This window comes from Pseudonaja textilis, chromosome 7 (assembly GCF_049901715.1).
Source record: "Pseudonaja textilis isolate UNSWEBS1 chromosome 7, rPseTex1.2, whole genome shotgun sequence".
Taxonomy (NCBI): Eukaryota; Metazoa; Chordata; class Lepidosauria; order Squamata; family Elapidae; genus Pseudonaja; species Pseudonaja textilis.
In genome coordinates this window covers 44,876,468-44,894,143 of record NC_141996.1, presented here as the reverse complement: position 1 = coordinate 44,894,143, position 17,676 = coordinate 44,876,468, and the positions used below count along the sequence as shown (strand labels likewise).

General features: G+C 32.1%; 1 protein-coding gene across 9 annotated transcripts in view; it reads right to left on the bottom strand.

Moving 5' to 3' along the window:
- The window catches only part of USP25 (ubiquitin specific peptidase 25), a 52,944-nt gene that overhangs the window by 10,118 nt on the left and 25,150 nt on the right, over positions 1-17,676 (bottom strand). For 2 of the 9 annotated variants that reach the window (XM_026700657.2, XM_026700658.2), the window contains exons 8-18: positions 16,702-16,778; positions 15,965-16,038; positions 15,363-15,511; positions 9,516-9,643; positions 7,663-7,758; positions 7,122-7,283; positions 6,338-6,543; positions 5,857-5,927; positions 4,844-5,072; positions 3,998-4,192; positions 3,573-3,703 (exon numbers count right to left, since the gene is read on the bottom strand). In XM_026700657.2, coding sequence (XP_026556442.1) covers positions 3,573-3,703; positions 3,998-4,192; positions 4,844-5,072; positions 5,857-5,927; positions 6,338-6,543; positions 7,122-7,283; positions 7,663-7,758; positions 9,516-9,643; positions 15,363-15,511; positions 15,965-16,038; positions 16,702-16,778 — 1,518 coding nt within the window. Of the gene's footprint in view, positions 1-1,068; positions 1,183-3,572; positions 3,704-3,997; positions 4,193-4,843; positions 5,073-5,856; positions 5,928-6,337; positions 6,544-7,121; positions 7,284-7,662; positions 7,759-9,515; positions 9,644-10,431; positions 10,595-15,362; positions 15,512-15,964; positions 16,039-16,701; positions 16,779-17,676 lie in introns of those variants that run through there. The other 7 variants (XM_087937522.1, XM_026700659.2, XM_026700653.2 and 4 more) reach the window with 6 other exon arrangements.

Genomic DNA, 17,676 nt, shown 5'->3' with positions numbered 1-17,676 from the left:
GTATGAGCTTCAAGGTGAGGACCTTTGGAAAATTAGATGTCCCTGTGAGCATCTCCATAAGCGGAAATTGAACTGTGATTACCTCCATGATCAAAACTGCTATGAACCCTTTATTGACCCTCAAAAGTCTCATTTTCTTCACTACTTTTGGATGTATACAATTAATTTATAATTTAAGAGAGATCTTGCAAATTCCACGAAAGAATAAAGACATCTGGTGAGTCACCTTGTTTTGGGAATTAAGAGGAAAAAACCCCCCACTATCTTAAAACAGTATCAACAACAAGAATGATGTTGATGTCGATACCACTATCTTAATGGATTCTGACTTACTAACAAAAAGGTTAAAAAGAGCTTATGATTTAAGATTTTAAATGGATAAAAGGACACTAATTTTTAACTATATGGTCACTGAAGCTGATATATACAGAAACTCCAATATTGTGGGTAAAATTTTGGAGGATGGTAACATATTGCTTGACAAAAAGATAACTTTTTTGGCATATTCTATTGTGACTGGTATATGACTTGGAAGACATGGCACTGGCCCTTCTTGGATACAGTATGATTCTTAAAACCTAGGCTGAAGTCTTAATTTTTGTATCAAAACTGGCTAAGCACTTTTTAGCTTGAATAACTAAAGTTCTATCTGTTATGTTATGTGTTATGTCCTTAGATCTTTATTGTTTTTACTCTTTATATCTCAAAAAAATATAGGCGAGAAATGTTTAGATAATAATAATACTTAACTGTGAATATGTGGTTTGTATATTTAAATGTTGTAAGGACACACCTGATTTATAGTATTGCAAACACAATGTGCAAATTCTAAATCTATATATCTGGATGATCTAAGTTTAATTTTATATCATGCAAATAAATGTGCCATTAGAAACAAAGCAGCAGCAGCACTTTCTGGTTTGGTCAATATCAATAAACAAACTGAAGTTTGTTAAAAAGCAAATGCTAGTTAATTTCTGTCATGTGCAAGCATGCCAAAGGCTTATCAGGCACCTATGTACAGCACATGAAAGATGTCACCATTTGTGACCAAGTTGAAGATGATACCTCATCATCATACCCCCCTTCCTCTGACTCAACCACGTATGTCCCTATATCAGGAATCGTCACTTCTACAACTTTTTGATTTGGAGCTGTTCCAATTGGGTCATTATGAGAATTCTGTAGATTAAAAAAATAAATGAAAACAAAAATCAATTTGATAATAGATTTATCAAATTATCAGATAAACTGCAATCGCAGTGAGAATATTATCAATCTTATTCTATATTTATATGTATCTTTAATTTTTAATTATTTGTTTTTATTAGGGAGTTATAAATATATATTTTTAAAAACCACAATATCCAAAAGGACACACAATGTTTTTTAGGGAAAAGATTTAGCAAAGAAGTAATGGACGTATTTTATGCACATGGCTTTTCAAGGACAGAGATGGGTTAAATTTGTTGGTTGTGGGGTGCGTTTACCCTAGTGTTTGTGATTTCTTCTTCAAAATGACCAGAAACGAATCAGAATTTATGTTACAGTTTTAACTTTATTAATTTTTGCTGTCAGAGATGTTAACTTTTTTCCTTTCATTTAAGAATGCATACTTTAAAATGAAAATGCTTATAAACACAAATATGCCCACTTATCTTTAATACACTGTATGTATGTAGTAACATACACTTCATATTCAGACTTTGAGCAACATAGCTTTGTCTCCCTCTTTCTTAACTGTTTATGAAATAGAATTGCTATTGTTCAGTCATTAAGTTATGTCCAATTCTTCACGATATGGACCCTAATATGCCAGGCTCCATTGTCAGAATTATTAATAGGTAACCCTAATAAATGATGCTATATCATTAGTAACAACTAACAAGCCTTATGGTAATCCATATAAATTTTTACATGTATGAAGAGCTCCAAGGTTCCAACTCAGTTATTCTGTTATGTTCCTCTTCATTTGCATGCAATTTATTACTTCATTTATAAACAGCTTTATTTCCAGATGCTCTGAGCATACTTTGTATCAACAGTAAGAATAAAAACAAACTTAATATATTCAAATAAAGCTCCATGTTGATTTTCATTTATATTTAATTAGTTTATAATTTCTTATTTGAAAGTACATATAAGCTTTTGTTAGGATACTGATTCTGGTTAAATGTTATCCATATTTCTTTATTAATTTCTATCCATCCTTATCTAGAATATCTTCTCCTTCAGTACAACTTACTCCAGTACTTCTTCCTTTGAAACATAAGATTAGTTTTAAAATGAAGTAATGTGAAATCATTTAAAATGTAAATTTCAAAGAAACTGGCACCTTGTTGTTTAGGCATTTACACCTATAAATTGGTATTAATAAGGATATCAATCCAAGAAAGTAACATTTTTCTGTTTCAACAGCTACTGTAGACATTGACTTCAAGTGCATCAGCATCTGCAGCAAGGTCATGCCAATTCATTTAGTCTTTTGGCTGGCTACATATTTCAAAAGCAAGTTATGCTCAATTTCCATTTTTTGTGGTACCCTTGGCTACTTCAGGAAAATAGCCAATTACAGAGGTGATTTTATACAGCATTTTTTCCATTTTATGCAAAAAATAAGTTTAATATTTCTTGTCACTCATGCAAGGCACTTACTTGTATGGCCTTACTAATATGCTATATCAAAAAACCTTTCTCTTTATGCCAATTCAATGCCTATTGTCAGTGCTTCGGGAAAAAAATACTAATGTACTCAGTATTCTTGTGAAGAAACGGAGTCAGTGACATATGTGCTTTTGTGCAGTCCTTCTTCTCTAACCTTGGCACAGTATCCTCCAAGAATTAATTCCTGGCTCTGAACTTGCTATTGGACTACAGCTCTGAGATAATGAAAGATAGCAAGATTCTTTTCTGTCAGCAGTTACTTTGCAGTGGACCAATTGTAAAATTGTTTCTGGGTATAACGTTCAAGGACATGATTTTATTATTTCTAGAAATAGTTTAAACTGTATCTATTTGCCAGGTCTTTTCATTTGAAAATTAGTTCACATATATTATCACTATGCAGTAACAGATACATAGAAAGATATTTAGTACTCATATCCAAATAATGCAATGTAAGAGGGCCCTTGTAATAAACATCAATCTCATACTTTTCCCAATTCTTATGCCTATATGCAAGGTCAAGAGATTTAAAACACTTGCTGAAAGCATACTTCAAACCAATTTTCAATTTCATCTGGCAAAAAGGGACAGGTTTTTTTACATGTTAATAAGATACCAGTACCTAGTCTCATCCAGAAAATTTTTTCCAAGAAAACATAGTTTTTACACAATAAAGAAATAAATAAATTCAAAGCTTGCCATAATGTGACTTATTTAGCCAGTAATAACTAATGTAAAATAATAATTGTTCCAAATATTCTATAACAATTTCTACCAGTCAATTAGAGAAGGAAACAACCATCTGAGGAGGCTGAAAAACAAATGGAAACTCTGTTATGTACAGTATACTAAAACAGAGCTAGTAGGATTGTTTTAAAATTTTAAAATGTATATATTAAGAACCTCACCATGTGCATAATCGTTTCAGGATTCTTATCTTCTTGTTCAGTAAATGCTTTTGTGATTGCTCGTATAGAGTCTTCTTTCAACTGTTTTGAGAAATCAGCTGTTGAGGGTTGTTCCAAATACTCTGGTTCTTCTCCATGATTTTTTTAGTATAAAAAGGAAAAGTCTATTATAAATAAGTTAGCATGATATCTATTTGGGACTTGATTTAACTAACAGCAAAAAGAAATATGCCTGTACATTTTAAGTATTAGCTGCTATTAGGTGTAGGTAGATATAAAGTAGTCTATATATCAAGTATAGATGGAACACTCTTGTTCTTGGGCACTCATGGCACAGCAGGTTATGTTTGCTACCGTAGTGTGATATTTTTAATTATAATATTGATAGAAGGAAAAAGCATTATAAAACTACTTTCCTTACTAACCTCGGGCAGATGATGACATAGGCATCCTGGGCATAGGGGATATTTTTTCCTGTTGAGTTTTCAAAGAAACCTGTGCATCCCATTCTTCTAACTCTTTTTCAAAACGTTTATTGTCTTCTTTAACAAAATCTCTTAAATCAGGAGGTAAGGTATCCAATCCAACTATCATATGCCCAGTATCCTTGTTAAATTCTTCTGTAAGAGATAAAGATATAACGCCATTCAGAATATCAAATCTTCTACAGGTGACAGTTCAGACTTTATATAGCTTTATTTAGTCTTTTTTTTTTAAAAAAAACTTGGCTATTATTTAATATTTTTCTTTATTTCATTCCATTTATATAATGATTTGCAGATAGATTAGTCAACTGTTATGAGAAGGGCGAAACACCTTTCTTATTCATCAGCATCAATGCTTTGAAAAGCTTTGGATGAACAATTTTTCAGCAAGAATTTTAGGCCAGAAATCAGCTGATGCAGTTTCTAAAGTATATGTGTGTAACTTATTTTAGGGAACTGTATGGAAAGGGATTGAATAAAATGGAAGCAATGCAATGAACAGGGCACTTCTCCCCTGCCTTTCCCTACAGCTCACAATACATGTACATACCTGCTTTGCAGGATTGTTTTCAATGAAAACTCTTTTACAGAGGCCTTTTATTTACATTTCAGCAGTATCCAAACTGAATCACAACAAAAAATTTAGATAGGCATGTTCAGATTAAACTATAGTTTCCTTGCCTCTCTCAGTCTCAAGCAATACTAAATATTATGTGATTTGTTTAGTAATATGAATATTGTAATATATTAAATTATTCTCATACAGGGATCAACATTATATATTACCTTGTATAAAAAGTGGTTCTTTATCATTGATATACATTAAACAATAAGCACTTGCATTCCTATAACCACCAAATGAGTCACGCTCAAGCTCTTCCCAAGTAGATTTTGTCACAGAAATATCATTGTACTTCATCCACCTCTGTTGATAACTGTCAAAAATATATGCCCAATAATGTCCTGCATTAGCTTGGCCTTCATGAACTAATACCGCATGTAACCGATAAGGAACCTAAATCAAATAAAATCAAGATACTATGGATCAGCAACTCTGTCATAATAAAAATACAAGAATGTGTTTTTTTCACCTGCTCATGCAAAGCTCTGCAATTACATTCTGGCAATAATAGTGATGTTTCTACTGCAGACTTTCCAAGTAAAGTTTGTTTTGCTCCTGACATAAAGAGCATTACATATCCCTTTGAACTTATATACTCATTATGAATGGCAGAAACAGGTAATACAAAACACATGAATGAGGTATTTAACTATATCTGATAAAAAAAGTCCCCTGCATTTTATTTCACTCACCAATACCTGAAATATTTTACAAGTATTGACCACTGTCATGTTTAAACAGGGTATTAACATCTAGTTTCTTTATGTTCCAGTTTGAAACTGCATAAGAATTTAGCAGACTGACAATAAGCAATATGATTCTTGGAGAATAAATGATACATTCTGTACTTTTGCTGGTAACTAGACTTTACTGCTTTCTTTATATATCGGCTCATAACTGTTTTATATCCACAAGTTCAAATTCAAGTTACAAATGGTGAACTAAAATAAATAACATAATGATTGCTCCTGAAACTGATAATCACTCATCTCCTGAAAAATGGAATTGGAAAGTACATTAGGAGGTCTTGTTTGTGCTGAAGATTCATATCTTAATCTTCAAAAACACAGGCATTTTACACTGTCTTGATAGTAATATAAATGTATATGTATTTAAACTCTTAACATGTGCAAAATGTACCACTAAAAATGTTGTATTATACAAAAAGAGTACTTACTTGCAACATTGATTTGTCAGAGTACATTAACTCAATTGTTCTCTGTATTCTAGCTATGCTTTCTTGCAAATCTAGAGTAACAAAAAAAAGAAATGTCATATTCTAAAACAATGACTGGATTATCTAAAATGGAATTTCTATAAATAAATTGTATCATAACACTGGCTTGTTCAATATCAAATTGTATGAAATATTATTTTATCACGTATCTTTAACCATCCATCCATCCACCCACCCATCCAATTTATAAGGTACCATTCATTTATCCAGTGAACTCTGGGAGAGGCTATATAAATTTCCTTTGATTCAAACACTATTATTTTTTATTATTACATCTTAATATTGTTTCATTCTTAAAATATTTATATGCAATTTAACAAAATACATTACACTTTTGGAAAACAGTAAGAATATTTATCTTCAATGTTTTCCCTGCTATAAAATTTCCCTCTTTTGGATATATATATATCTGAATTTGTACCTCTAGTATCATTTTCCACCTCTTTTCTCCAACGGTGTAAACAGTCCTCTAGTACTGATAGCTCCTCTTCAGTTATGTGCCGTGGTGCTGGATGCATGGGTAGGTCTGGAGGAATCCGTGATTGTGTAAATGGTTTGTGTATAACTGATCGCTGTGCAGGTGCTGCGCTCTGTGTTTCTGTAGAAGGCCCCTGTTGTTCTGCTGTGCTACATTTGTTAAGAATATGAAATATTTAGTGAAAGTAAACAGAAGCAATGCATTTTTGACAAAATTAAACCATCAATAAATATATTTAATATTTGTATCAATTGTTCATATTTTTATTTCCGTGAGACCCAAATACAAAGAACAGTTGCTATTATTTGTATTTTAAAAAATGAAAACTATGTTCCTGGGATTCCATCCCCATCCTTCATTTTTCTCAAAAATTACTATTCCAGTTTTGGAAATTTTTTTGATTCCAACTATAAAAATTATTAATGTTTACACATTAAGAAACTTTAGTACATCTTTATTTAATTGTGAACAATTTTATTAAATTCTGTAATTTGGTGTCTTTTTTGATGCAGTTTAAATATATATTATGACACTTTTTTAAGCATCATGTAAATCGAATCCATTAGTGCTACCAACTGCATAAGGCTGCACATATCACAAAAAAGTTTTCAAAATAACTTTCATAAACAGATAATAAAATATTCATATTACTTAAAACATTTAGTAATTAATTAATTGATTCAGGAAATTTAACAAGATATATTCAACACATCAGAGGCAGTTTTACCTTGGTATTGCATGTGTTGACAGAGGACCGCTAGGAAGAGCACTAGTACTAAGATCCTCAATAGGAGATGTACATACTGGCTTACTTGAGGCAAACTCCAACGCGTACTGTAGGACATCTACCAATGGGAATCGTTTAGGACCAGAACCATAGCTTAAATATCTGCCATAAACATTTCAAATGTTATCATTAAAAGTGTTCTAAACACACTCACTTTATAAACAGGGTACAAAACTGTGATTTCTAAGAATACAAGTACAGGTCTACAAAAGAACACAAACAAGATAGATGACTTTCAGCCAACTAAAATCTTTGAGATAAGCAGCTGCCATTTAGTAGATTAAGAGATTATTTAATTGATACCTCTTGGATTATTTTAATGCCAAGAAGCATCAATTAAAATTAGCCTAAACTAATGAGAGACAATACACACAAATAACTTCTGCCAGTGAAAGCTACTATAACATATGAAATTTAAATCTTAAAAAGTCAGTAAACTAAATTCTATTATTATCTTCTGCTGGAGAATGTTCTATGTTACCTTTCTAATCGCTGCTGCAATACTGTGAGGTATTCTTTCAGTCTCTTGATTTCATCTCGTTTTATTCGTGTAGTTTCTCTGTTTTTGTGCATATACCTGTTAGAACAAAAACAATTCTGATTCATCTGCAGCATAGTTTACCAATGTGTGCACTTAGTGCTTCTGCTTACCATTAATGACATTGTTTAATTCTAGAATTCTGTGCTTAAATGAAATAGGTCAAGTCTGTTCTTTGCTTTCCAAATATGACACCATTATATTTTCAATTGGTCAAATACCTTTTTATAGATATATAGATTAATTGGTGGCCCTCACATGTTCTAAACTGAAATATATCTTAAATCATAAGGTTTTTGAACAGCTTTTTAGGGGGGTGGCAAACAGGTGGCAAACTAGTAGAAAAATTCATGTTTATGTATTGTTCACCTTTAGCCAAATTTAAAGCTTTTATTTCCAGGGTCATCTTCAATATATTTGTTCTTTTGAAACACAGATATTACTTATCTGAAAGACTTATTATTTTTATGTTTTAAATTTTTGTTTATGTTTTAAAATAAAGTTTTATAAAATATTTGTAAGTTTTGTAAGATTTACATTAAAAAAAATATTTCTGTGTACAAGAGTGCTTACAGCTAGAAACCATAGCAATGATTGGATGAACAAAAGCTACAGTTCTTTTGTAATTAATGCAAGCCTCATAATTCATCTAGTTTTTTTTTTCAAAAAAAAAATCCTCAGTGAAAAAGCAACCTGTCACAAAAATAATCCAAATTATGTTATTGACCAACAATACACCTTTAACAGAAAACACAAAGAAGATAAAACCATAGCTGCATTTCATCTTCCAGAATCAGTGATACTTTGATGAGCAGCTAAAATTTTGGAACCTGTTATATAATTCTAAAATTTGTCCATAATAGAGAACACAAAACTCTCCTAAGTAACAATTGACTCCCATGTATATAAATGTTGAATTTTTTATTAAAAAAAGAGCAACTTTTACCCAAAATCAGGCAAAGCAGGCAGGCAGATTGAGTTGCTCACAGAATCATTCAGTGATCTATATCAGCCATCGGCTAGTTCAGTCTCTCAAATTTGCTAGGTGTGAGTCTGCACTGAATAATAGAACCTTCAGCTCTAAGGGAGGTTCGGCTGTGCTTAAAAGCAGAGCTGAAGATCTAAAGACTTGCTAGAAAGCAAGAAATCCAACCATTTCCTGCTTCCTAGCTAATCTAAATCTCCTGGCACAGCAGAATGATAGTTGGAAAAAGGAAAAATAGCAATTTAGCAGGCAAGTTTGCCGGGTAAGGAGTCAGTGGGCAGGGAGGGTTCCAGCAGGCCATGTGAGTGGTGCAGCCTTGTGTTTCTGTGCAGCCTGGATTAATTGCTTTGGGGGGGTGCTCTGGGGGCGAGATTTCTCTGCGGCCCACCCAAATTTTCTCATGGCCCAGTAGGCCGTGGCCCGCCAGTTGGTGACCACTGTGCTAAAGGATGCCAACAGACAGACAATACTCTATTGGAAGAGGTCAATCTACATTCCAATGCCAAAAAAAGAAGACTGAATACCATATGCAAATTATTGCATAATATGCTTAATTTCACATGCTAATAAAATAATTGTTAGGATCATCCAATATAGATTAGAGCCCTACATGGAAAAGAGATACCAGATGTTCAACCTCTAATTTCTGTCATAAGAATATATGGGGATGAAAAACAAATGGAAAATACATTTTGTCACACTACTATATTAAATTGTAGCAACTAAAAGAACTGATTATTAGATTATTATTCTCTGAATATTACATCCCAAATTATATTACCCAGCTATCAAGTTCTATAAAGAGATGTACCTGTCCAGGTATAAAACTGGAGGGAATTCTAATTTGTTGTGTATCTTTTCTGGCCTTCCCAAAGCTTGATTGAATTCAAATCTTGAGAGCTCAAAGGTCAAGACCGGAGGTAACTCAGTGAACCAGTGCTGAAAGAAAACAGAAGAAAAAATGTATTTTAATCAAATTTTTTAAAACTTAATTCTCAACTTAGAACATATTTCTATGTTCTAAGAAAAACATATTTTGCAGCATAGATTGATACAATTGAATCTTACCCAACTTGTTGCCCTTAGATATGCTGGATTATAACTGTCATCTTCAAACAATATATTCAAGCTATCCATGGTACTGGCAGATTTTTTAAGTGGGGGAAATGATTTATATGCTTCAAATAATGCTTCTACTGTTAATAAGATACAGATCTTAATAAAAGTGGCAGTCAATTAAATACATGTTTGAACAATGCTTCAGGAAATTCATACAAAATACAAAGTATGTTGAAACTACAATTATATTAAAGACCAAACTGTTAGCATACATTATTTACCTTCCACAATTTTATGAAACAAAAACCTGTTTTTAGGTTTCCACCTACTAAACTTTCATGTTAAATATTATCACAATGACTATACAAATATATTGTGGTATCAGTACCTACATTAATATTATTTATCAAATTGGTTTTATTAAAAAAAACTACTTTTTCCAAGGTAATAATTGGTATTTCTACAGCAATCTATTTTTATCTCATGATCAACAAATATGTTTATTTATTCATTCCCTATTGATAGCTCTGTGAATTGATACTATGCAATCTGACTTGTGTTCAAAGTTAAAAATTGATTAAAGTGCTACAATAACACGTTAAAATTGGAAATGGCACTCCATACTTTTTTCTTTTTTTTTAGACATATATTTAATCTAATTTACTGACCTTGGAACATTATATCAAAATGTGTCAGATGCATACAAATTTCAATTTTGCAGTGTCTGTTTTTTCTAGATAATGAACAGATCTGTTCTCTTTATTCCAACTCACTAGGCTGAATTTTGAATGGAGTAATTGCACTGAGAAACTCTTTAGTAAAGGTGCTGTCCTAGAACCTTAGAGAAGACCAGGACAAAAAAATGGGAAAAATGTTAACTACAAAGAAAGCCCAATAGATGTGGAGATATTTTTAGATACATTTCAGAAACTAACTCCTACTCAAAAAGTAACTTGCTAATAAACTTATGCACATATTTCCTTTAAGTAGCTAAGGCATAATAGAAGGTAGCCCCTAAAATAAGCTTAACTTGTGATTAAAAAGTGAACTTTTCCACTCATTCTAGTTGAAAGATCCAAAACATTTGTATGTGACATGACAGATAGGAGACATTTCCATATCTGTTCAGACGTGAATTTTTTCCTCAAGGTATGACTGCCGATTTGTTAAGACAAAAATCTATGTTTTAAGGTTCTAACATTATGTTCCATATATTACAAAAGTGCACATAATGGTTATTCGCAAAATATGAATCTATCATCTACCAAACAAAAATATTTAACAAACTTTTAATACCAACCATACACACCTGAATTTATTTTTCATACAAATGTTAAATATTACATTAAAGAGTGGGGAGTCTTCTTAATTCAATATTATTCATTTTATTAATGCATTCCTACCTGAACAACTTGGATTTTTTTATGCTGGTTCTAGTAACAACCCTGTCCTGAAGATGATACTTTAAGACACTCTACATAAACAGTGAAGAACAAGAAAAAATTCTGACTTATTGGATACATCTAAAACTTCAAAATTTGCATTTCTCAATTTCTCAATGATATGATAAATTACAAGAATTCCTAGAATATCAGTATCTATACATATTATCCTCAGCTCTCAAATCAGGCGTCCTTTTTTACTATCCTTGGTCTACATAACTAAAAATAAAATATGGCACCTCACTAATTTCTTTTTTAAAAAACCACCATGAGGTGATTGTTGAACATAATTTTAATATTTCTGCATACATGCTCTGTTTTCCATATAATTTCTAAAATTAGATAAAGAGAACCCAAATAAATAACTGTGTAAAATATATATTTAGAAAAAATATCCTAAGGATATACATGTGTATATATTTTTCTCAATAAATAAATGAACAATGTTTTAGTTGAATAACAAATCACAGGGCATAAATATGAGGAACTATTAAAAATTCAAAAAGGTTGCCAAAATGTTAAGCACCACTGTAAATATATAGGTCAACAATTTGAAGGACAGTGAAATTTATTCTAAACAAGATTCTGACAAATTTATTCACATTAATATATTGAATTTCTAATACATTAATGTATCGAAGGTTGCCTTGCTTCTTTAATATAGTGAATATACAACACCTACACAGCTCTGTTAAAATGCTAGGTTTTGAAATGTAAAAAATAAGACCAAGATAAATAACCTCAGATTTTTTTCCACCTTTAATATAACATATAAGATGCATAATTCAATTTAAAAACAAACCATAATCTTTTTGAGTGGAAATAATAATAAAAAACTTACAATAATGTTGCTTAATATACACAACCTCTTACAAATAGGAAAGTGGATTCTTTCAGAGTTAATCAACTGAATGGGGAATGACCAAGTTGAGGCCAAGGGAAGTGCCAAGCACATCATCGGTCACAAATTCCTTTGCTGTCAGAGGTCAGGTCATATTTGCCAAGTGACTGTGATCAAGTCCATTTAAAGTTCAGGTGCTCTAGTAGGATTTTTCTGATATTTACTGAGTTGCCTTTTACAGCAAAAGCAATGTTCTGCAAAGAGCTTGCAAAACATCAAAGGAATCTCATTGTTGGAAGATATTAATCAGGAGAAGGATACAAAACAACTTCCCAGGCATTGGATACACCATAGAACCCACTGAAGACAGTCATCAACAAGTATAAAAAATATGGCACAACAGTGACATTACCAAGAACTGGATGTTCCTTCAAAATTGATGAAAAAAATAAGAATATTGGTCTAGGAGGCTGTCAAGAGGCCTTCAGCAATATTAAAGGAGCTGTGGCAATTTTGGGTTATTGTACATGTGGCAACAATCTTCTATATTCTTCATATGAAGTAGAAAGGCATGATGGGAGCCTTTTCTTATAAAGAAAAACATCCAAGCCTGGCTAGATTTTGCAAAAACCTACATCACGTCTCACAAAAGAACGTGGGAAAATGCATTATGGTCTGATGAGACCAAGGTGGATTAATTCCAAAAACTATGTTTATTGCAAAAGCAACAGTGCACGTCACCAAAAGCAAATCATATCCACAGTGAAGCATTATGGTGGCAGCATTCTGTTTTGGGGCTAATGTTTTTCACCCAGAACTGGAGTTTTAGTCAAGGTGGAGGAAATTTTGAACAGCTGTAAATATTATTTTGGCACAAAACTTTCAGGCCTCTGCTAAAATGCTGAAGATGAAAAGGAATTTCCTCTTTCAACATGACAATGACCCAAAACATGCCTCCAAATCAACAAAAGAATGGCTTCACCTGAAGATGATGATTAAAGTTTTGAAATGGCCCAGCCAGAACCAAGGCATGAATCTGTGGGGTGACCTGAAAAGGGCTGATCACAGGAGATCCTCTTGCAATCTGACAAATTTGGAGTACTTTTGCAACGGACTGTGGGCAAATATTCCCAAGGCAAGATGCAGATAGACTCTTACCAAAAGACTGAATGCTGTTAGAAAATGAAAAGGTCATTCAACGAAGTATTATTTAAGAGTGTGCACGCTTATGTAACCATGCTATTGTATTTTTTATAGTTATTTTTTCCCTTAAAAGTTTCACTTCATTTTTCAATTGAATTATACAGCTTATATGTTAAAGGTGGAAAAAAATTCTAAAGTTATCTATCTTGGTCTTACTTTTTTATATCTCAAAAAGCTGGCCCTTTAATATATATCCATTAAATCTATATCCACTCTATCTTTTTGAGTGAACATTGTGTAGTGGCCCAGTAACACTTAATAATGAACCTGAAAGACAGAATACTCATAATAATAAGGTTTACTTTTTATCAGTTATCCTGCTGATTTTTTTAAAGAAGCTCTAGAAAGACTAAGGAGCAGAGAATTGTTACAAGCTTAACACAATCTCTTAGCATTTTGTTCCCCAAAATATTATTTTGCCCTCTTCATGATTACTCAAAGAAACACTATGCATAAACATTTCAAGCAAAAATGTTTCATTTTTCGTTAAATAAATTACAAAAAATATTTTAGAAACCCTAACAACTATAAGTCTCTCTTTTTTGCTGCAGTGAAGAACAAACATGGAACAATGATGGGATGTATTCAGATATAGATCAAATGAAGCCATACCACATTTAAGTTTTAGATATGCCGTGTAAAAAGAATTAGGTTTAAAGGATGCTAGAACCTGAACAAGGCCAACCCTGAACTAGATAGGATAGCTTGAAGCCATGGCTTGAACTAAATATTGCTTAAATGATAAGGAAAACTTTCTCTGAAGAGCTGTGGACTGAATAGAACATTATTATATAAAATTTTCACTAGGCTTTTCTTTGAAGTCAGCTGTGACTTATATACAACTAACATTCATGGTATGGTTTAATAGATCACAAAGATATTACACACTCTGAGAAATATTATGTAAATAATATGAATTATTTCTGCTTTATTTTCTATTTTTTAATCTTAATATATGCCATAACAAAACTGATCATTCTTAAAAAGAGTTTGAAATTCCGATGAACAGAATGAAGTGGTTTTGGGGAACCAAGAATAGAACATATTGAGTAGACTAACTTAAGCCACTCCATTTCTTTCACAACCTGTGGATCAACACTTGGTTGAACTGAAAAAAGCAGATCCTCCACATGATCACATTCTAGGAGGAAGAAGGGAAATTGGGAGTGACATAAGAAGGAGAATGACCAGAATATGCTGATTCAGACAAATTTAGAGTTTTTTATGTCAGGGACCAAGCTACCAAATTACTTATAAGATTAGGCTTTTAGTTTTTGTCCCCCAAATCTCAGATCAATCTATTCTTTAATTTTTCTTAGCCGGTAACGTAATTTTTTCTTTAACAATGTTTTACCTTCCTTAACTTTTCTCTGCACTTTTCTCTGAATTTGAAAGCCATCTAGGAATTTGCAACTACTACAGAATCAAAGTATTTTCTTTTATACTTAAATCTTTATAATTTTTAAGTATGCATATGTAAGTGCAAGTTGGATGTAGTGGTTAAAGACATCAAGTTAGATACCAGGAATAAAGTAGCTGGGTAACTGGCCCAGGAAAAATTTCCCCACATAACCGTCACGTTGGAATGCAAAAAATCAAGTTTTTAGCACTTTAAACATTGTATCATATAAATTAATCTACCACTGATTATGCTTTTGACTAGTTTATCATTTATTTTAATTTAATCATTAAAATCATACAACTGTTTCACCTGACTTAATCTTTTGATTTTATATTATAAACTGTATGAATAGTTTCATATCATGATTTCAGTGGTTTTCTCTGATGTCAGCAATATGCTTGTGGTTCAAATACTATTTTTACTGCTTTTTGGGTGAAATTTTGATTCAGTGATCCCTTATCAGGTTGCTGGTAAACAACTGAGGATAAAGTAGATAAAAGAACCCTACTTCCACATTTCAGATATACAGTTATATTCTTAAAACAGAAATTTAAGAATTGGTTGAAATCCAAATAAACATAAAGTGCATTAAGCTCTTCTTTGTTTGGGTAAATAAATGATTTGCCAAAATATTTGGAGATATCTATATTTTAAACAGGTTTGTATAATGGAAAGGGTTATCAGTATTGCCAAATGTATAATATCACTTACCTCCTGACCAGATTTTCCAGAATTTTCTGAGTGTAAAGATTCAATTTCTCCCTCAACCATGGCAGCCTCTAGGCACTCATGAAGATCTCTGAAACCATTAACTTGAAGTGGATACTGGCCAAACATCTCTGTATTTTCAAATTTCTTTCCTTATCAGAAGAGGGAGGTGTAAGATTTCAACAGGAAACATACATAGTCAACAGTACTACCTTTTAACAAAACTGTTTAAACATGATCTAACTGATCTATCAAATATGCTTTCAAAGTCTGCTACAAGTGAACCACTGTACATATCTGTGAAAGCTGTAATTAAATACTAGGTTCCATCCTCCCTTTCTAAATAAATAAGTAAATAAACAAACAAACAAGATCTCAGAACCATGATAAGAAAATACAGGCTGGGAAAATATGTTTCGTCCCAGTATATAATGAAAGTTAAGTGGGACATTTTCTTTGGGTGGAATAGGGGATGGAGGAGTCCTTGTTATTCTAGGGCTTTTATTCTATTCTAGGGCTTTATTATTAAAGAAGTATTTAGTACTACATTTGGTATTAAAATATTAGTAGGGTAATTGAACTACAAATATACTCAAGGATAATACCTTCAAGAAATCCAGCTGCTAAAAATCGGCCATAAAACAGTTCTACCATTGGGTTCTTAGGCTTCTCTCCATTCCTAAAAACACAATTATCTTTTTTAAAACTATGTACAAATTATTCCATATATTTTAATCAAATAGTTCCACACAAATATTTGCATTCAATGGAACTCCCTCCATTATATTATATTCAGAACTTATAGTAGTCAATTATAATTATTTGAGGGTAATTCACCATCTCATCACCATGAAATTGGTATCCAAATTTTCAGGCAGAATCCATAAAGTGATTTTCAACTATATTCAAATATTAATTTCTTTAAAATATGTCAAATCAAATAGGACTAATTATTTTCATACATACAGAAAATGTTTATGATAAATCTGATAAAATGAAGCAAACTGCTCCTAAACTTACCTTGAAATAGCTGCATTATGAATAATTTCATACTGTATTATTCTAGAAGAGGAGAGCAATCCAGACAATCTATGACAAGAACATGCAGTTACATCTGCCTGCTTCACTCTTCTACCAGTTTATCTTACATGAACTGCATGGATAACATATTTCATCTAAGCTACCTTATTCAAAAATATTGTGTTATGTTGCATTGATTTCAGGATCATAAGGATTACAAGAATTGGACTACATAAGATTTCTGATGCTAAATACTAAGTGAACAACACGGCAAAATAGACTCAATTATACATCAGTCTTTATTATTACAAGAGTTACTTACTGTTCCTCTTCAGCCTGGATTTGAAAGGCATCTTCTAACCAATCCAGCAACTTATGTGTGAATTCACTCACATCTTGCTGTTGGGAAGTAATAAACAAACACATAAAGAGAGGAATATGGAAAAAATCACTGGAAAGTATGTGCAAGACTTGGAAGTGCAAAAAGCACTATAATAAACAAACATGAAAAACTATCAGGACTTTGTCAATGAAGCAATAACAAGAGTTTGACATTGCAGGTCAGTGGCATGTCCCTAACATATTTTCTAGCCTGAAATTGAATTTTAAAGTATAAATAAAAGTATAGAAGTGGTGATGAAGTGAGAACCATTTACCAAAATAGCTCAGCATATATTTGTAGCAAGCATAGTTTTTCAAGAAAAATTACAATTAATGAGGCACTAAGTGACCAACTCATTAAAGTAGATTATGTTTTACTAAACCAACAGGACCTGAAAGATGAAGTAAATCTCTAGAAGGAAGAAAATCAGGTTGACAAACAAGCACAGTGGACAAGACCAACAATCAGAAAGAAACAAGGCAACAAAATATTCTGTACCTCATGGAAGACAGCTTTTAAGACGACAAAATACAGGAGGTAGAGGGGGAGAGAATAGAATTTGCAAAACAGGAAAGGTAACTGTGCCCTGAATGAATACTTAGGGTAACTGATGTCTCATTGGTCTGAGGATCAGATTATGTGTAGGCCCATCAACTTGTGAGGAGACCTCTCTATAAAAAGCAAACCGGGAAGCTACAGAATTATTAAAAACTGCAAATACATTTGGGTAAAAATAATATTGTATAATGGTCTATGAGAATGTCCTTCTTGATAGAATTTACTAACCCAATTAAGAAGAGGAGATGCTGCAGACTAGACATTGGGCAGATTATCCACAGAAGGAATGGTACTGTTAATGTGAGCGCAAATTTGGATGTTTCTTTTTTGTAAGGGTGCAAGTAATTGAAAGTCTGA